A 20,751-nucleotide genomic window follows, 5' to 3' on the forward strand; every position below is an offset into this window, starting at 1 on the left:
GCTAGGTGCCATAAATCATAATCTTGAACACCTTATTAAGGTCACAAATCCAGTTGTTGACAGAATGTAGGGGCCATAAATTGTAACTCCTTTGGGTTGTAATTGCAGTTTATGACAAATGCTATATGCAATAAATCATAACCTTGAACTGATTGGGGTCATAAATCTTCTTTTTTCATGCCAGAAGTTATGTGCCACAAATCCTACATTTTAAACCAAATAATTTTTTTTTTCCAGAAGCTATGTGCCACAAATCATAAATTTTAAACCTTTGGGGTCATAAAGGCGGCACTGTGGTCTAGTGGTTTGCACGTCCGCCTCCCAGTTCTGAGGACTCCGGTTCGAGTCCAGGCTCCGGCCTTCCTGGGTGAAGTTTGCATGTTCTCCCCGTGCCCGCGTGGGTTTTCTCCGGGTACTCCGGTCTCCTCCCGCATTCCAAAGACATGCATGGCAGGTTAATTGGGCGCTCCGAATTGTCCCGAGGTGTGCTTGTGTGCGTGGATGGTTGTTTGTCTCTGTGTGCCCTGCGATTGGCTGGCAACCAGTCCAGGGTGTCCCGCGCCTACCGCCCAGAGCCAGCTGAGATAGGCGCCAGCACCCCCCGCGACCCTTGTGAGGAATAAGCGGTCAAGAAAATGGATGGATGGGGTCATAAATCCCACTGCAGCTATGAACCTTTAAATCCCTTTAATGTCATTAAAAATAGTGAAAGAGATTGAAGACTTGTTTTTTTTTTAGAATAAAAGTTGTATATTTTCAAGAAAAAGTCAAATTTGAGAAAACATATTTTCCAGAAAAAAAGTATGTTTTTGAGAACAAAATAGTAATCTTATGGGATTTAAGACAATTATTTTCATGAGGGTAATAAAAGGTTGTTTTGTATGTTGTATAAAGAAGTTGAGTATGTTCAAGAAGAAAGTTAATGTTTCAGAGAAATATCCAATTTCCGTGGGAAAAAATACTGAAAATATATTTGTTTCTCAAAAAATATGACTTTTTACATTTAGACTATTTCCAAAAATGTACAATTTTTCTTCTCAAAATATCTTCTCCAAAAATGTACTACTCTTTTCTTGAAAATCTCTCTTCTTGGAAATATACAAAAAACTGATGGATTAGTGTTTTTTGTTGTTGTTGTTTCTTTTGTGAAGGCCTCTTTTAGTTTACGTAAGATTCGCTTTGAAGATTCAAAGCGTGCAGTGGCATGATTAACTGTAAACGCTTATCAAACAAAGATAAATACGCAACATTTGGAGGCCTTGTAAGCTTTAGTCATGTGTGCGTTTGTGTATGTACGGTGGGTGCACCGGGGGTCAGGGTTGTTGTCATGTGATGTAACCAGATGACTGAGGAGTAGTGGGGGCTGGGGGCCTTGCCACTTTTAACCTTCGCATCTCCTGCCAGCTGTTACGAGGAAACCAGCGAGAGAGTGACATCAAAACCTTGAACAGACACACCACTTCAAGGTAATTTGACAGACAGTATGTGTGAGTGGACTGCCATGTGCATGAGGGGGATGGTCGCCCCCCAAAAACCATCGACAGCCAGACAACACACACACACATCCTTTCTCTCCAATGCTGCTGATGTTTCTTATTTTTAGCACAGATCGAGTTTCCACAGCCCTCCCGGCAGCCTGGAGCAGCTCCCGAGTGTTTGGCAGCCCGAGTGGAGCGCAGGTCGGGAATGATGGCGCGCGGACTTCAGTGAAAGTGCCAAGTCATTGTGATGCTCCGCTGATGAATGAATACAATATACTGCACCATGGCAGGTAAATGCAATCACATTGTCATGCTTGTACTTGGAATGTATGTTAAAAGTGAGTTTTTGGAAAATCAACAGGAATCACACATTGGATTTAAAATACAATTGGATACAGTTTCTTTGGCTCAACATTATCCTGCTGGTCTTCTTTTGTTTGATTTTCTTGCCTTCAGACAAGGTGGCATGAACATGAAGTGATGCTGCAGCTGGATGACGGTGAGAGCAACAATTTTCCCCATAAAGTCCTCCACTGGTCACTTAGGATAATTGTAAATGGAATGATGAAAAAAGATGCCTGTATATTTTTTCTTTTAAAAATGTATACAAGTATAAGAAAAAGTATATATACTGTATTTTTGAGGAATTAATTAATTTATTTTTTTTAGGAAAATTACATATTTTCAATATTTTTTTTAAAAGGATATATATGTATGTGTGTGTATATATATATATATATATATATATATATATATATATATATATATATATATATATATATATATACATATATATGTATATATATATATATATATACATATATATGTGTGTGTGTGTGTGTGTGTATATTGTGTATATATAGATGTACTGTATTTAATTTTAAAATATAGTTGAATTATATGTGAGAAAAAAAATATTTTTGAAGAAAGGGGTTCAATTGTTATTTTTAAAACCTGTTTGTTTTTAAATGTCCATTTTTTTGTTAAAAACAAGTTCTATATTTACAAGAGAAAAGTACAAGTTCTGGGGGTAAAGTAGGACATTACTGAGGCTAAAAGGTTTTTATTAAGATAATAGTTACATATTTATAAGAGAAAATGTACTCTTCAGAGAATATAGTTGTATATTTTTTTTTTAGAACTTTTTTATTTTCAAGAATATTTTTAAGAAGTCTAATATTTTATAGGCAAAAATTCTGAAATATTTGGTTAGTTAAAAGTTGTAAATTTTCTAGAAACATATTTTAGACAAGGTGAGGCGAATGTAAAGTTGATGCCGTGTGATGAAGTTAACGAGCAACGTTTTCCTTATGAAGTCCTCCACTAAATACGCACATCCTCCGTCCGGATGGATGGAAGGAAGCTAATTAGTTTGATGATTTCCATCTAACGTCATATTTTCTGCCCATGCACTTTAGGCTGCCCATCCTTTGGCTTAAACGCATTGTGGTGCCACTGTGTTGACATTTACGAGGCTCAGGGTGTGTCACAAATAGACTACAGTACTTATTAAGATCTCTTCCACAAAGGCTGGCAAAGGACTACTGCCACGCATTTAAGTCACTTGACGAGTATAGTGACTGCACTTCTCTTGGTTAACCTCCAGGGGTCTCTACTTTGCCTGGGTCTGTAACTGTGCTGCACTTGTCATGCTAACCATTTGGAACACTTTATGAAACACCGTCTTTGCGTATTCGCAAGAAAAAACTACTTTATGATTCCAATTACTATTGAGAAATAATGTTTTTAGAATGAATAAATTGCGGAATTGTTTAGTTGGCTGGTGGAAGCACTGTTTCAATAAGTGACTGTTATTTTGCGTGTTTAACCATAAAGTGTGCTAAAGGGGCACTGCGTACTGGGCTTCTTATTTTGCCACTTATCATTATCCCCCCTCCTCAAATGTAACAGAGATGTTTCTACATTTTGCAGCAGTCCCGGCTTGCTGCGGACTGTTATTTTCCGGACCGAACCACGTTTACTAGAGAAGGGGGACTCGATTTGCCATTTTTACTTTTTGCTTTTGCTTACGTTACAGTGTTATATTCCACATGTATTCATGTAAAATATACCTCAATATAGTAGTCATGAAGACACAGGTGGACACAAAATCTTTTTAAAATAAAGCTATGAGGGCCATTATTTTATCGTCGAACACCCCGACACAAACTCTTATCTTCGCGTTCGCCTGGAAGGCACGGACAGTTATTTCCTAGACCGAACCAAAAAGTTTGCTAGAGGGGTGTTCGTCGTCTTGTTTTTCTTTTTGCGTTATCTAATTACACGTTATTTTCCACACGAATAAACGTGTTGTATATTTTGTTTTACTGTTTATCAAAATGCATGCACGGTGAGCAAAATTTAAAACGAGAAATAAGTCAATTATTCGCCGTCGTGTTCCCCCCTACACAAACGCCAAATATTAGAGTTCGCGCTTCCACCTCCACCCCCCACCTTACCGACAACAATAAGCTCATCCATTTAACTCTCTTAGTTTTTCCCCCCTGCAATAGTACATTTTATCTGGGTGTTTTAAACGTCATAATGGTAGAGGCTGACTCCAAATAGTTCGTCTCCCGTCTTTTTTTGGGAGGGGGGGTAGCGGCGGCGTTTGGCCTCCCAAAGAAAGAAGTCGACGCAGGGGCCGAGAGGAAGAAAAAGTTGGCTCAAACTCTGGCTTGGTGCTGCTAGCTTGGCCGGTGGAGGCTAACGGTGAGCACCGGCGGATGCGCTGCTCCTCCTCCGCGGGGCGAGCTTCCGCACCACCATGCTGATGTGCTCCGTGGAAAAAGTGGATTTTAACATCACGTCGCGCGCAGTCGCTCGGCTGGTCTTCGAGGCCGAACAAGACCACCGGAATGGGGGCAATTCGTCCAACGGCAGGTAGGGAGAAAGAGAGAGATGAGTCCGTCGAGGCGAAATGCACGTTTGTGCTTGGTGGTTTGGTTAAACCATTAACCATTGGAAAAGGGTGCGGGCTATACTATATGTGCATTGATTGGAAAGTATATTTGCAAGATTAGGTTGGTCAAACATGTCCGTGCTAAGATTGTTCTTGTTCAAACATGAGAGCAAACATTGTTGCACACAGTGCGTCCCCCAGTCACACATACTTGTCTGGCCGAGTGGCCGTATTTTTTTTTCCTTTTTTTTGTTTGTTTTTTAATCCCCTAGTGGTCTTTATTGAGTGTTAACGTTTATATATATATTTTTTAATGAAAAACATTTGTTATTTTAGAATAAGACCGTAATGCAATAAAATGTCCTTTCCGTCAAGTCAAGTCTTTCACCATGTTTAAAACACTTGTATGTCAAATCATCTTTTCCATTGAAATTAATGCAAATACCATTAATCTGTCCAGGTTTCCTAAAGCCTCATAAAAAATGTTATGCTTGTTATAATATGAGAAATAGCACTCAACAGTATTATACTTAATAGAAACACAAAGTAATAACAATCTAATGGATTTTAAAGAATAAACTGTTCATCTACCCATCCATGCATTCATTATCATGCAACGTATATTGAATATCGTTGTAAGCTATGTCTGCTTTTCCTGCTCCCGTTCAAGTTTAAAATAATACAAGTTTAAGTTTTAATGCGTACCAGAGTATCGTTCGCTTCAGTGTTTACCATTATGTGGCACCATAACTAGCAGGCTTCCCTCAACCAAAGTAAATTTGCTTGTGAAATAGGCAACCTGTAATTGTCTTTGTTTTGATTTTTCCTTTTATGGCAAACCCATACCAGGTGTAGCAATAAACAGTTTGAGGCAAGCACGCCGTGCATCTTTAAAAAAATAAAATAAAATAATAATACCGGCATTCACTGTCAAACTGCTTTTTGTTGCAACTAGTACTTATGACTTAAATTTTTGATCACAGCTCAATTCAAAAACATCATCTGAGTGACGGCTGGCATGTCTAAAAACTTGTAAGCCGGGTCACTCAAAAGTCAAAGTACTGCTGTGTGTTTGTGTCCTTTGCACATCAGTTTGTCTCGTCCATTGTGTGTGTGTGAGTTCATACTACACACTATGGTGATGTGTGTGTTTTTGCTTTCTTTTTGCTGGAATGTTCCCGTATGACCTTGTTGAGTTTTCTCCCTCATCGCCGTCATGCCATTTGGGCCTTTCTTGGACTTGTTTGGAGTGTCATCAAATGTCATGTAATACTCACAACAGGAAGTGGGTGCTCTCAAAGTCTCCTCTTCCCGACATTAGGCCCACTACTTACTGGCTGGGAACAAGATTTCACTGTGGAAAAAAAATCCATGTACTGGTGTGCAGGGTTTGGCAAACTAAAAACCGTGGGTCAGATATGGAGCCAAATATTTTGCCACGTTTTCCCTTCATCACATAAGAGCCCAGTAAAGGAAGGATATTGTTGCAATTCTGTCTGCACCCTTTTACACTATGTTGGTGCAGAAAGAGACAAAAAAAAAGCCAGGAAAATGTTGGCTCACATCTGGTCTGATGTGTATGTTGTTGAACAGTGACATTTTTTTTCAACGAGTGTTGCAGTTATTGAACATCTTTGGAATCGGATTAATCTACTGATTATCAACATCGTTTAATCAGATGGAAATTCACCATTGCACAGTCTTTAGTATATGTGATTTCGAACGCGTATGGATTTAAAAGGCATTACCTGGGCTTGTGAGTGACGTGGGTGTCAGCGAATAAATAGCGTAGGCTTGGCTGTTGTGAGCTCAGGTTGGCAGCTGGCTGTTAAAGTCTGTATAATGAGTGATTTGGTTTGGGATCCTGACTTGACCAATGACAGCTTGTGTAGAAGTGTGCTTTTTACATGTTTGTTTTCTTAAAGTGATTCTTCACTTTTTTTTATCCCATTATAGCAATAAAAAGTTAATATTCTGCCTTTAATTAATGTGATACTTTCATTATTTTTCACATACAATTTGTACCTTTAAAAACACGTTTTGCAACTTACTGTCAACTGAAAATGACATCACAAGGGCTCAGGTACCCAATCACAGCTCACCTGTTTTCTAGGTTTTGTCATGTGTCATTCCCAAGCTGAGCTGTGATTGGTTACCTGAGCCCTTGTGATGTCATTTTCAGTCGACAGCAAGTTGCAAAATGTGTACTAATTGTACATGAAAAATAATGAAAGTATAAAATTTATTATAGGCAAAATATTCGTTTGACTGCTAAAAATGGCAAAATAAGTAAAGTATCCTTTTAGTGATGGAAAATGGCAGCTGTCTCCATCCTTGCCAACTGGGGTGAGGGGTGGGGCATGAAAACAAGGGTTAATAATAATAATAATAATAATAAAAGAATATTTTTCTAAATATAACCTAGAGGTTGTAAAAACAAATAAATAAATAAAAATAAGCACATTTACATTCCAACATATTTCATGTTATTGTTCCAAATTTATGTTAAATAAAATTGTTTTATTTGAAGACATTCTGTCTTATAGGCTTTTCACTGTCCTAGCATTTGTATTTCTACACAGAGTTGTACGTGAATCTACAGTAACATAGTCCGTGTAGAAAAATTATCACTGTGAAGCTTCGAGTATTTTCTTAGACTTGTTTTTTTTTTTCTTTTTGTTTTGTCTTTGAATTATTTGAGTCATTCAATTAGTCATTTTAGATCCTAATCCTGTGTAATATTTTGGCAAGAAGAATGAATGGACCAGAGTGAAATAAAATAGTTAGCCCAGTGGAGGACTTTATTGACATGTTCTAAATCTTTCTGAAGCTAATCATTTATAGCTCGTCAGATGACGGCTTGCATTTTGAGTGCAAAGTCTTTTCACCCTTAGGTGTTTTACCTCTGACCTCACAAAGATGAGACTCGTAACGCAAACGTGACGGCAGAGAGACTGTGGATGTCCTGAACAAGACACACTTCAAGAGGAACTTGCTTCAGAACAATGGCTGATTTCTTTAGGATAGCATTTTCCAAGATGGAAGACTGGACTGGTCTAGACTCTTGACAAGTCTGCATTCCTGGAAATGACCATGTCCTCTACTCGGCCCGTCCCTGTCCCGACGCTGGCTGTCCTGCCTCCATCCTCCGAGACAGAGTCCTGGTCCCGCTCGCCTAGTCCACGGCCCTACCGCTCCGGGCGCCACCAACGCTCCTACCGTGGCCGCAGCCGGACCAAGAAGCGGAGCGCAGACAAGCGGTCCGCAACCCCGCAGATTGTAATTGAGGAGGAAATTGCCCCTGCACCCTCTGCCTCTGAGGTCCCTCAGATAAGGAACGAGGAGCCGGGCCAGGACCAGGACCTCCTCTTGCCGCCGTCCCAATCTTGGTCACGTAGCCCCTCTCCCAGCCGGCGCTCTCGGTGGTCCCTCAGGAGCCTGCTGGGCAGAGACTCTGACTGGGATAGCTGCAGGTTAGTGTGTTGGACTGCAACAGTCTGCAACCCCTTACCCTGTCTTATAACATCACTTTAGACCACTGGTTCTCAAACTTTTTATTAAAATACAGTAACGTAGTGTTTATCAAAAACAAAGTAGAAAATATTTCAGATTATTGTAAACCACTGTAACATGCTGGGCGGCATGGTGGATGACTGGTTAGCACATCCGCCTCTCAGTACAGAGGATGTGAGATCGAGTCCGGGCTTCGGCCTTCCTGGATGGAGTTTGCATGTTCTCCCTATGTTTGCGTGGGTTTTCTCCGGGTACTCCGGTTTCCTCCCACATTCCAAAGACATGCTTGGCAGGTTAATTGAACGCTCTAAATTGTTGTGCGTGTGAGTGGTTGTTCGTCTATTGCAATCGGCTGGCAACCAGTTCAGGGTGTATCCCACCTACTGCCTGAAGCCAGCTGGGATAGGTCCAGCACCCCCACGACCCTTGTTTGGAAAAGCGGCTCAGAAAATGGATGGATGGATGTAACATGCTGTAATTTTAGGCGAATGAAGTCATAATGGAGGAAAAGTAAAATTGTACCACATGGGGGAACTCCGAATTTTACGAGAAATTGAGATTTGTATAAGAAATTAAATTGTAACATTCGTAATTAAAGGTGTAATTTTACAAGACTAAAATGGCAAGAGAAATGCTGTTGGATCACGAGAAAAACAAAAACAAAAAAAAACAACCAAGAATAGTAAAAATAATGTAAGAGGTACAGTATGAGATTACGTGGAAAATAGCAGAACTGAAAAGAGATTGTAAAATGCAGTAATTTTATAGGAATAAAGTTGGAAAAGGAAAAGTTTTTTTTTTTTTTTAAATAGTTATGATAGCATAAAAGAAAATTGTAGTACATTGCAGAATTTCAAGAAAAATCTTGCTATACATGAAGAAAAATAATTTTACTAAAATAAGTCAGAAGGGTATACACACTACAGTTAGGTAAAAAAAAAACTTGGGGGTTTTTCCACCGCCGGAACTTTTTGAGAACTTTTCAGTTTACCTTGGTAAAATTCAGTTCAACTATTCAGTTTATTGTAAAAGGAGATTTGCTTACATATCAGATAAATTCAGACTTCCAAGTATTTGTGCAGTATTTGTTGCAAGTAGCAAGGTAGGCAGATTTCAGGGTGTTCTCTGGTCATACAGTAACAGTACATAAGGTCCGCTAGCTGGGAACAGAAGGTCTGCATGGTCAGCACTCTGCGCGACATGCTCTAGTCTGTGGGGATTCTGTGTCTGAACTCAGCCGGGCGCCCTTTTGGAGGACTGGAGACCAAACGTCACACAGATGCGAATAGCTAAAGCAACACGGAGTAGACGAGTTTGCAGATGTCCCGTTGTCCAAATGTGCATCTTTATTTACGAATCCTCCTGTTAAGACTAGTCTTAACAACACGCTTATTGACAGTCAGCTCACTGAGCAGTCACAACAAAATGAGAAGGCGGGGCCCTCATGCTCCATGTGCACCCTGCTTCAGAATCATGACATCACTCTCGGCCAATCACAGCCTGCCTCTCGTCTGATGATGTCACGCTGGCCCAATCGGAGGAGGCTCTGTATGGTGAGGGTGATCCGCCAACCCGCTGAACAACCTCCTCTCCGCCCCACGCCTCCATGCATCTGCTTTGTTGACGCCATACAATATCTGAACACATGAAGTATGTATAGACGTAAATTGGGGATGACCATATATAACCACTGTGAGCCACATACATACAGGAAAATAGAAGGAAGAGTAGAGCCACCAGTAGACCAACAAAGTGTTTTATTTATTGTTGGTCTTAAAAAGAAAATGGAACCAATCTCAGAACCAAGTGCTTAACGCTGTCTGAAAAAAAATGTGTTCTTATTGTCAGGAAGGAAGAGGCGCTCACCATTTCCTGTCAATTTGTCGCAACTCTCGCGGTGTTCAACAGGAAAGCAGATTAGACACAGAGAGACTGACGCTGTCGGATTATGATGTGTGCTCTAATCCAGCAGGATGGACACAGATTGAGAGTGCAGGACTCGGCTGGACTCTGGTTTTAGAGGCAGTCGCGCTCGCTGGGTTTAAAAGATGCTGGAGTGAGCCAGTTGACAGGACACTTCAACCAAATTGCTGTATATTGGGTCAGACTATTCGTCTTTGTTTAATAGGGGACACACTGAAAAGACGTATTACAGAATAAAGTAAAATGTGAATATGGTTGTATTAAAAAAACAAAAACAACGAACATTGCAGAACGAAGTCATAATATAACAAGAAGTTGTTTTAATATGAAAACCCACAAATATTTAAAACAGTCATTTTAAGAGAAAAAAAAAATAAATTTAAAAGAAAAAAAGCAAATTTTGCAAGAACAGTTTCTATCATTCCTAAAAGGATTAAATGATTACATTTTTAAAAAAAAAAGAAAAATCTAGACTACACGAAAAATACTAATTTAAAGGAAATAAATTGGAATAATTAAGAGAAAATTCTCAATTTTACAAGATTATACTATTATTCTATATTACAAGAAAAACAAGATGTGTAAATGAGAATAATATAATTGGAAATGGTGAAAAAATATGTTCATGTTTTGATATTAGAATAAGTTGTATTAGGAGGAATGCTATTTTCTACAATCACACAAAACATTGATCCAAACTCTAAAATTAAGACAAAGTTGACAAGCACAAAAGATGACAATACAATGCAATAGTCGTATTCATGAATCTCTGGAAATAATTGACCCCCCTTCAAAAAATTTGCCAAACCAAACTGCAAATATACAGGGAGAGGGGTTCACTGTAGTAAGCTACTAGTACAAAAAAGCACTTGCAGGATAACGTCCAAAAAACCTGTTACTTTACGCAAATGAAATTGTAATATTATTGGGGAAAATGGCACCGTTTGTCCCCAAAATGTTCAGAAATTTGTCTTTTCAACATTGATTTTTTTTTATTTTTTTTTATTTAATTGTTTAATTTCGCAACCTTTGACTTTGTAACCTATGGAAGTGATTTGAATAGCTAACGTGTACACATTAAACAAAAGTATTGGGACACTTACCAATTAAATAAGTCAGCCGAAGAAATGAGAGAAGTGTACCTTTTTGTCACGTAATCACATGACCGTGACGCCTAATAAACTGCGCATTGATGAAATGGAATTAAACATGAAATTTAGATGTTTTCTGAGCTGCCTCATTTGAGCTCCTTAAAGTGGGCCCTTATCTGTGCCCCCCTGTCACCAAAATGTTTATCAGCCCCCCCCCATCCCTCCTGGGCATAAAGCCGCACCTCCTCCCCCTTCTGTGAGCTGAGGGGATTACGGATGGACGGCAACCCGTCGGCGGCTCATCCTGCGCAGGCAGCCGTCGTCTGTCCGCGAAGGGCGTCGACTCCGGCGATGGTGGGATACTAGCATCCCTCGCGTCCCTGGTGGAGGTTCGCTTGAGCCCGGGTACACCGAGGGAGAGAAGTGCGGCGCCCGTTTGTTTTCTTTCGGACCCCCGCTTGGGACCGTGAACGTCTCATGCCATGTTCGAGTAAGTCATTCAACGGCGGCTGAGATGAGGAGCGTTACACATTGTCGCCTTTTTTGTTGTTGTTAGAATTCACTTGTACCTACGACAAAACGAACATTTTTGTTCCATTTCAAGCCATTGTGTTTTTGTTTGTACAAAACGACAGTGGTGCGTTCACGTGAATCCCAGTCGCTCAGCGGTCATCCGGTCACAGTCTCCCCCACCCTCCTTGCGCTCCCTGACCGCCGATCACAGCAGCCTCCCTCCATCCATCCACAAGCGGTCGTGTTTTTTGTTTTTTTTGTTTTTTTAACCGTGAAACGAACCAAGCGCCTCCAGTGTGACAGTGCCTCCTTCCCTGGGGTTTTTGTTTGCTTCTCCGATCCCCGTCGCTTGAAGTGATTGATGCTAATTTAGCCATGTTGCTAACTCGTTAGCCGTTGCTGACCGAATGAATGGATTTACACCGCAGAGATGATGCAAATGATTGTTAGTGTTGTTATTAGACGCAATGAATGATTTGTGCAGTTATTGTAGTTCAGTGTCATCGCAGGCTGGGGCACGTTGTAAACAAACGCTGATACTGATCCTCATCACTAAGTCCCTTTAATAGGCTATATGCTAGGGAACGTGGTAGGATTTGGAATTTGTAAGATAACTTATTTACTCAAAAGGTCACCAATGGTGCAGTGATATGCAATAATAAACATTGTTTTATTCATGACATTTATCAAAATTGACAAAGGCAATATCAATACACTATTTTCTCAAATGTAGATTTTTTTTTTTTGCACTATGCAAGTGTTAGGGGCAGCGTGGTGGATGAGTGGTCTCTACTCCTCAGCCTCACAGTTCTGTGGTTTTCGTGCAAATCTCATGTGTAGTTATTTACATGCATTTTGGGTATCATGCAGGTTGTTTAATGTATTCCGTCAATGTAAACACTGCCAAATTGTATACATGTCATTAGAATTGTACTAACAAAAAAAAAATCTGATACAAACACTAGATTTAAAATCCTCCTTTTCTACTGTTTACGTGACAAACAAATTGTTTTTACATTTTTGCAGAGGGGAAGTAAAAATAACTGATACAGCTACTGTAATGCGCTAGCACAAGTGTGTGCACCCTTTTATAGCTATGATGTGGCTGTATTCTCAATTAACCAGTCACATTCAAACTTACGTTGAATGGGAGTACCTGCACACCTGCCATAAAAATCAGATATTCCAGTAGGCTTGTCTTGGTTTTATACTAACACTGACTGGTATTTGGAACTGTTCAAAATTAGCTCTCTCTTGTCTAAAGCCCCAGTTCCAGGTAAAGGAAAATATCCTCAAAGCATGATACTGCCACCACAGTTTTGTTTGCGCCAAACTTTCATTAAGAAATTGTGGCATAAGAACTTAAACTCTGATATTCGACTGGAAAGAAATCAAAACACGTAGAAATGTGTGTATTGTTGAACTGTTTTTTTGCTGAAACCTTCGCGAGGGTTGCGTTAACTAGAAGATAGTGTTTTGAAAACTGTAGCATTGCTGAAAAGGCGATGGAACTGAAAACATATTGGCTTGCTGAAATTGTATTTGGAAGCTCTGCAGTCAAGCGTTGGCATGTAGGCAATTACTACTTTCTTTCTAGCCAGGGCGTTGATTTTTTCTTTGAAGTTCAACAATGACATTTTTGAATAACAAACCACCAACAGCCATGGGTTTGCTGTAAAAGTCAATCACACTGGATTTAAAAGAAAAAAAATCACAAAGGTACAAAAATACCCGAAGAGGGCATGTTTGGCCTGTTTTTTACTTGGTTTATTGTGTGCACCACAAATGTAAAGAAATTTTTGCGACCTCTCAATTTAAAGCAGCTTTTGCCACGTTCAAGTCAAAATAGGTTCAAGCTTGATCAAACACTGTTGGCCTTCACTTTGCTTTTAGTCCACCGCAGCGAGCCTATTGTCAAACAGGAAGCCCCCTCTCCACGTTCTCGTCGTTTGCTCTTTGCTACCTAATGAAAATTTTAAAAAAATTGTAATTTTCTTCTTGCAGCACCGCCAGTAACTCTCCACGCAGCACTCCAGGCAGCTCACCCTCACTGCGGCGGCGGGTGCTTGGGGGCGGCCGGGCCAGTGAGAGCGAGGGAGGTGGGGAGAAGAGCAGTGGAGGAGGAGGCGGCGGCGGGGGCTCGGACAGCCCCCTGCCCTCCATACCGTCGGCATCGTCGCTTACATCGGCCTACCCCATTGCCTCCCGACATTTCAGGAGCAATGCCAAGGTAACGCACCACACTAAGGTTGTTGTTGTATTGTGACATGACTCGATAGAAGTCACAGTAATACAAATATGTGAACAGTAGTCCAGAAGAGTACAGCTGGAAAAACATCCTGCCGTGATTTGTCATCATGCAGGACATAATGCAAGACTTAGCTCAAAGAGCATTAAAGAATTGCATAGTTTTTGCTTTCTCTTTGGCTTTTTTTTTTTTTTTTTTTAGCCTCACTTATTTCAAGAGGTGTTGAGTTGTCAGACCTCGCAGGAGGTATGTTCTGTAAACTTTATAACTTAAAAACAACTATCTTCTGAAATTTTCTTATTTAAAAAAAAATGTTTGGATTTTTTTCCTTCACCCACATATTGATGATTATAATAGTTGTGTATATTGTCTTTGCAGAAAATGCAGAGCTGGTACAACGTGAGTATCATTTCATTTTTTTGGTGTCTTCATTTCAACATGAGGTTGTTGTTACCAAACAGAGCTCCTGTGTTTCTCTTCCTCAGGTCCTCAGCCCCACGTATAAGCAGCGGAACGAGGACTTCCGTAAGATCTTCAAGAAGCTTCCGGACACGGAACGACTCATTGTGGGTGAGTACCAAGGAACGAATGTTTTGACAGGAGACCTTGCGTTTGGTCTGCTGAACCCAACATCCCTTTTCCCACAGATTACTCGTGCGCTCTGCAAAAAGATATCCTGCTCCAGGGTCGACTATATTTGTCTGAAAACTGGCTGTGTTTCTACAGCAACATCTTCCGCTGGGAAACCACTGTAAGCACCTGTTTTCTGTTAAAGTTCTTATTAGCGGATCAGTGTTGATAGTCACATACATACCAAAAAAATTATTTAAAAAAAGGTTAAAAATGTCAGCTATCCACTTTGTAGTACATAGAAGATTATTTAAGATCATAGAAATATACTTTTTTTTTTTTTCTGGGTCTGTGTAATGCTTTCATTGTGACACAGGCAGAAAATTGGAAAATATGCAAGAAATTGCCATTTTCTTGTGTATATGGGTTAGTAGGCTACTTCCTGGTTCATGGAGGATAATTTAAGACCACAAAAATGTATTTATTTATTTATTTATTTATTTAATTTCCAGGTCAGGAAGCCAAGCATTATTTGTGTTACAGGAGGAAATTTTTAAGATATGTGGAAGAAAGTCATATTTTCTTGTGTATATTGGTTAGTCAGCTACTTCCTGATTCATTAAGGAGGATATAAGACTGTTTCAACACTTTAGATTTGTTAATAATTTGCAAAAACAAAAGTCACTCATGGGGACTAATAAATGGTATCGATTTGTAAAAAAAAAAAAAAAAAAAAAAAAAAAGAAGTGGACCAACTTTTGACATGTTTCTGCGACAGTATTTTAGTTAGTAGTCTTCTGGTACACTGTTAATGATGTTGTGACTTAAAGATTGTACCAGTTTTTAGTCTGGGTCATGGATTAATGTTTCCATCCTGACTTGTGTGGAAACCTTTGATCATAATTTGTTCTGTATTTTGATAGCAACTTCCTGGTTCACATTGGGTGATGTGAGGACAAGGCAACTGCATTATTTTTATTAATGAGAAATAAATAGATCATACAAGTTGACAGAAAATTGGATATTTTATTGTTTTTCCTTTCATTAGTTAGCAGTCTCCTTCCTGTGAACTAATTTTAATTTGAGGTTGAGGGGGAGCTGTACCATCACAACTAACTTCACAAAGGGGGAAAAGTTGCCATATTTGTCTTTCCATGTGGTAGTTAGCAAGGCTTCTAACAGAGGACTTACTTTTTTTTTTTTTTTTTTTTTTTTTTTTTACTCAGGCTTTTCCATTGGGCAAAATGTTTGTTAAAAATGTCTCCTTTATGTGTCCTTGCAGATCACTATCCTGCTGAAAGATGTGACCTCAATGACCAAGGAGAAGACAGCCAAGCTCATTCCAAACGCCATCCAGATCAGCACGGACAATGAGAAAGTCAGCTATTACTCACACACGCTTACTCTATAATACATAGTATAAAAAAACAAGCGGAGTCCACTCCACAAGACGGCGAACTGACCTTTTTGTCCTTCCTTCCTCCCCATTGAAATTCTCAGCACTTCTTCACCTCATTTGGGGCGCGGGATCGCAGCTTTATGATGATTTTCCGCCTGTGGCAGAACGCGCTGATGGACAAGGTACGACCCCCCTCGGGGCAGCAGCTCACAGTCTTTAATAACTATAAAAATGGTCTCATTATGTGACAGTATTTTTATTTATTTTTTAAATATGTTTGCAGTCCTTGTCCCCTAAAGAATTGTGGCACATTGTGCACCAGTGTTACGGCACGGAGCTGGGTCTCACGAGTGAGGACGACGACTACGTCTCCCCGACTGCCGAACACATGAACGGCCTATTGTGAGTGACTGTAAAATACGTTTCCATCAAACCGTATGGTTTGGAACATTTAATGTAATGTTTAACCGATGAAGCTTACAGTTTAAGTACTCCCCCACATAAGGCTGCCAAAAATTAGTAAGGTGCAGTTCAGCTGCTCTATTTTCTCAGTCTTTGTGCATACAATATTTCCTCAAATAGCCCCTCTCATGGTCGCCGTGCCATGAATTAGTTGCTGGGTTTGCCATTCAAAGATATAATATCCACCACCCTTAAATATATTTGACAAAATTGTAATGAGCTGTCCTATTTATGAAAAAAATGTCACCTATTCCCTTGTAAAGGCCCGCAGAAGAGTCCGTGTCCGTCACCGATCTCCTGGACCTGAGCTCGGTGTCGCTTCCCTCCTCGGGCAGCTCCCCTCCGCCGCTGGTGCCCTGCGCTCAGTCCAGCCCCCCAACGGCGACCGCCGGCCCGCTGGGCTCGTCCCCGCCCTCAACAGCTTGCTGCTTGCCCATCGAGGTGCCCTCCTCGTCCGGTCGCCGGCTCAGCTCTGATCCCCCGGAGCCGAGCCCGCCCAACTCCCACGGCTCGGTGGCTTCCACTGCGCCCGCCAATGCCTCTGTGAGTGTTTTGATGATATCATTAATTAATGAAAAAGCACACTCTGTCGGTTTGTTTACACGTCCTTAGAGAATAAGTGACTCCCTAAATAAACGTATTCCAAGGAATAGAAAACTTGGAATTTGTCTGTACCAGTCCACACCATTTACTGTTTGAGGATGCTGAGTGAGTTACATATGTCCTCATTTCCTCAATTAGTGGCCTCCACTGTAATTTTATGTCTGTATGATTCCACTTTTTGGACTGTAAGTTGCTCCGGAATTGAAGTCGCACTAGTCAAAAAATGCATGTACTAGTAAGTCTGATTGGTTCTGAGTGGAGTTCCGATTGGATGAAACTTGCGCTTCTAAATTCAGAAAGGTTTTTCTTTTTAGTTTAAATTGGTTTACCTTAACTATACATCCATCCATTTTCTTGACCGCTTATCCCTCACAAGGGTCGCGGGGGGTGCTGGCACCTATCTCAGCTGGCTCTGGGCAGTAGGCGGGGTACACCCTGGACTGGTTGCCAGCCAATCGCAGACCTTAACTAGAATTCTGCAACACATATGTGGCGTTTTTAAGACTTTTGGTAATGTAAACCCTTGTTATGGTGGAAAGAAGAAACGTTAACCTAGCGATATACATACACATTTTTAAATAATTTTTAAATTATTTAAAAAAAAAAATAGGATACTGAAATTGAGTAGCCTATTGAATATAAAATTTATTTATATGAATGTATATTCTTCTGAAATATTTACATATACTTTTAAAATATTTTAAAATGTGATGTACCCCCATTTCAGAACCAATGATTTAGTGTATATGCCTAATTAACTGTTAGTCTTTGCGTTTGAGGTAACAGGAAATCCCTAGTCATTGTATAAGAAAATATAGTAATCTAATGCCTTATTTAATACTACTAGATAATTGCTAAAGATGGTTCATTTGAAATGTAATGTACAATGAAGTTATACAACCAAAACACGTATAATGTGTTCTGGAATTTGCCTGGAAGCATCTACAGTGCTGTTGTGTACATGCATAACTCAATCACACCCTCAATACATCACAGCGTGCCGACCGCAAGTAGGCTTCTCGTCCTCTTAAAAGTCATATGACAATGGTCTGATTCCATTTCCCTCAGAACCCGGAGGAGGGCGGGGACAGCTTGTCAGAGTCAGCCAATCACATGCTGCCCCTACCCAACACCAGCCTTGGGAACCTCTCCTCATTGGACGCCACCAATGATGAGGACCTGCCCACCGACCCGAGCAACTCGTCCGACACGCAGGAGGAGAGTGAGTGTTGTGGCTCACGTCAATCTCGCTGTGGCGGCATCTTTGTGTTTCCATTGCGTCACAGCAATCGTAAATGTCGTTAAATAAATGTATATCTTCCCAACCTTCAGGTGAGGTGGAGTCGTTCTGCGCTGATCTGAACGGGCGTCTCCATGTCAACACTGCTGTTCGAATGAGCGTGGACAAGCTACACGACCTGCTCTTCTCCGCTGACACGCACTTCATCCAGCACCTTTTCTCGCAGCGACACTTCACTGGTACACACACACACACACACACACAACCACACACACATGCACAAATAAACCCACGTCTAGGCTTCAACATGTGCAGAATGCACACAACCTGATTCTTTCTGAGTTTCCACCAGTTTTCAAAGAAGCAGCACTTTAACTACAGAAACACAATAACTTTTTCCAATAAGCATGTCATTTTTAATTCCTTTTGGCATGTTAAATTATTGTCAACTTTCTTACACTGAAAACACATTTTTGCGCATACAATTTTTTTGGTGGATTTTTATGAGAAGTTATATTTTTCTGCATTTTTCTATGAGAAAAGTTCAATATTAATATTTCAAAATTTTACAAGTCACAATTTATCAGAAAAAAAATATGAATTAATGAGATTATTTTGGATAATTTTTGAGAAATTATATTTTTTTGCAATTTTCTATGAGAAAATGACATTCAAATTGTACTTTTATGAAAAGTTCTATTTCTTGCACTTTTTTTAACTAAAACTTTTTTTTAAGATGTTAAGTTGAATTTCTCAATAAAGTAATACTTTTGAGAACTTGTATGAGAATCAAGCTCTGAAATGGAAAGTTAATTACAGTTACAATATTTTAACAAGATTAGTGTCTTTTTATGAAAGCGGTACAAAGAAATTGATGGAAAAGTTTTTGCTATAAGTGTAAAAACATAATTCATAATTGTACACAAGTTTTCGAGAATCGACCTGTCTGTGATAATTTTGCTGAAAAGAAACACAAATCATTTCAGAGAAAAGAGTTCGGCTGAGACTTTTTATTTTTTATTTTTATTTTTTTATTTTTTCCCCCCCTACGTTGCAGTTGTACGAGAGTAGTGGTCAATTTACAACAATACGTACGCTTTTTTGAGGGGAGGAGGAGTCACAAAAATATATTATATTTATTATATTATATTACATTTTTTAATTAAAATAATTGTATGCATGTCATGCTAGCTTAGCCTTCCACCATTGTCACTTGTTGAGTGTTCTTTATTCCTTTCAAATGAGGACAGCATAAGTGGGTTTGGCCAGTGCATCATCCCTGCTGCTCAGGAACATTGTGTCACACTAATTGGGGGGGGTTTCCTTTGTAGACGGTGACCTCCCTTTTTCACCCAGCGTTCCCTCTTCTTCTGGAGGCCCCACCGTTTTTCATTCAGAAACTTTTTAACATTATTTTTGTGTAATTTTCTTGTTGTTCATCGACTCTCGCAGACCTGACGGTGGGCGAGTGGCAGCGGGACACCAGTAGCGGGACCACCAGCCGTGTTCTCAGCTACACCATTGCCCTGAACAACCCCCTCGGGCCCAAGACCGCCCCCGTGGTGGAGACACAGGTAAGCCCTAATAATCACAATGAAGCCAAAAGTTTCTTCTAACATCGAATGTGACTTTTATCCAAAAGTTAAGTAGCAATAATTTATTTGGACACTAAATAACAGCTCGACACCTTCCTGTGTTTAGACTCTGCACAAGAACAGCGCTCAGGGCGAGTGCTACGTGGTGGACTCGGAGGTGATCACATCGGGCATCCCGTACCAGGACTACTTCTACACTGTGCACAGATACTGCCTCACCTCCATCAACAAGAACAAGAGCCGCCTCAGGTGAATTTTTTGTTTTTGTTTTGTTTTTTTTGTTAAAGGGACAATAAATCTTTTTTTTTTTTCTTTTTAGAGAAGTCATGTTTTTATGAGCATAAGCAATAGTTTTTATGTGAAAGTATTTTTTTTCAAATAAAAATCTGTTAATTGAGGAAAATCATACTAGAAAAAGTCAGAATAGTAATTGTGTTCAAGAAATAAAAAATCTTGAAAATTACAGAAGTTGCTGTTTTTTGAGAAAAGCATAAGAAGCACTAGTGAATATGTATTTTTAAATGAAATTATATTTTTACATGTATAAAGTCACATTTTTCATAAAATGTCATTAGTAGAAAAAGTCAAAATTACATGACAAACAAGTCCTATTTTTTTTGTAGCAGTTAAGTCTTCGCACGACATAATTTTATTGAGAATTTGTTTTCCCAGTGAAAATGTCAGTCAAATGTGAATTAAGTTACGATAGTAAAATGCTGCTAGAATAAAGGCATATTTTTTCAAGAAAAAAGGCAATTATTTTTTGCAAGAATAAAGTTACAATTTTCACAGTTTTTTTTTTTTTTAAACATTGGAAATATTCGAAAATAAAGTCAGAATTTTTAAGAGAATGCAGCATGTCAAATAAAGATAACTGTTTTGGCCTAACCCTTATAGCTTTTCTTCTTTCTTTTTGGAATCATCCCAAATCACTAGTAAAATGCCTGGAGGAAAACCTTGTGAAAGTTATGTTACAAACAGTTGTTTTCTTCTCTTGCTCCAGAGTTTCGTCTGACATCTGCTACCGGAAGCAGCCGTGGAGTCTGGTCAAAGCTCTGATTGAGAAGAACACTTGGAGCGGTATTGAGGAGTACTACCGTCACATGGGTCAGTCACCTTTCCTACCTTCTTATTTTTTTCCCCTGGCTTAAGTTGATGGAGCTGCCACACAAGAGTGCTAGGGGGTTAGATAGGAAGACATAAGGGCAGTT

General features: G+C 39.7%; 1 protein-coding gene across 7 annotated transcripts in view; it reads left to right on the plus strand.

Annotated features, from left to right (window-relative positions):
- gramd1a (GRAM domain containing 1A) overlaps positions 1-20,751 on the plus strand; it is a 28,098-nt gene that overhangs the window by 1,682 nt on the left and 5,665 nt on the right. Inside the window, exons 3-19 of one of the 7 annotated variants that reach the window (XM_077526644.1) lie at positions 1,343-1,466; positions 1,604-1,771; positions 1,843-1,980; positions 7,278-7,856; positions 13,428-13,653; positions 14,050-14,070; positions 14,157-14,241; positions 14,319-14,422; positions 15,524-15,619; positions 15,742-15,822; positions 15,924-16,042; positions 16,366-16,645; positions 17,774-17,927; positions 18,038-18,184; positions 19,398-19,519; positions 19,647-19,789; positions 20,544-20,647. In XM_077526644.1, the coding sequence (XP_077382770.1) occupies positions 7,471-7,856; positions 13,428-13,653; positions 14,050-14,070; positions 14,157-14,241; positions 14,319-14,422; positions 15,524-15,619; positions 15,742-15,822; positions 15,924-16,042; positions 16,366-16,645; positions 17,774-17,927; positions 18,038-18,184; positions 19,398-19,519; positions 19,647-19,789; positions 20,544-20,647 (2,068 nt within the window). In that variant the 5' untranslated portion in view covers positions 1,343-1,466; positions 1,604-1,771; positions 1,843-1,980; positions 7,278-7,470. Of the gene's footprint in view, positions 1-1,342; positions 1,772-1,842; positions 1,981-3,764; positions 4,365-7,277; positions 7,857-11,157; positions 11,401-11,544; positions 11,778-11,805; positions 13,143-13,427; positions 13,654-14,049; positions 14,071-14,156; positions 14,242-14,318; positions 14,423-15,523; positions 15,620-15,741; positions 15,823-15,923; positions 16,043-16,365; positions 16,646-17,773; positions 17,928-18,037; positions 18,185-19,397; positions 19,520-19,646; positions 19,790-20,543; positions 20,648-20,751 lie in introns of those variants that run through there. The other 6 variants (XM_077526643.1, XM_077526642.1, XM_077526645.1 and 3 more) reach the window with 6 other exon arrangements.

The sequence above is a fragment of the Festucalex cinctus genome, chromosome 7 (genome assembly GCF_051991245.1).
Source record: "Festucalex cinctus isolate MCC-2025b chromosome 7, RoL_Fcin_1.0, whole genome shotgun sequence".
Classification (NCBI taxonomy): Eukaryota; Metazoa; Chordata; class Actinopteri; order Syngnathiformes; family Syngnathidae; genus Festucalex; species Festucalex cinctus.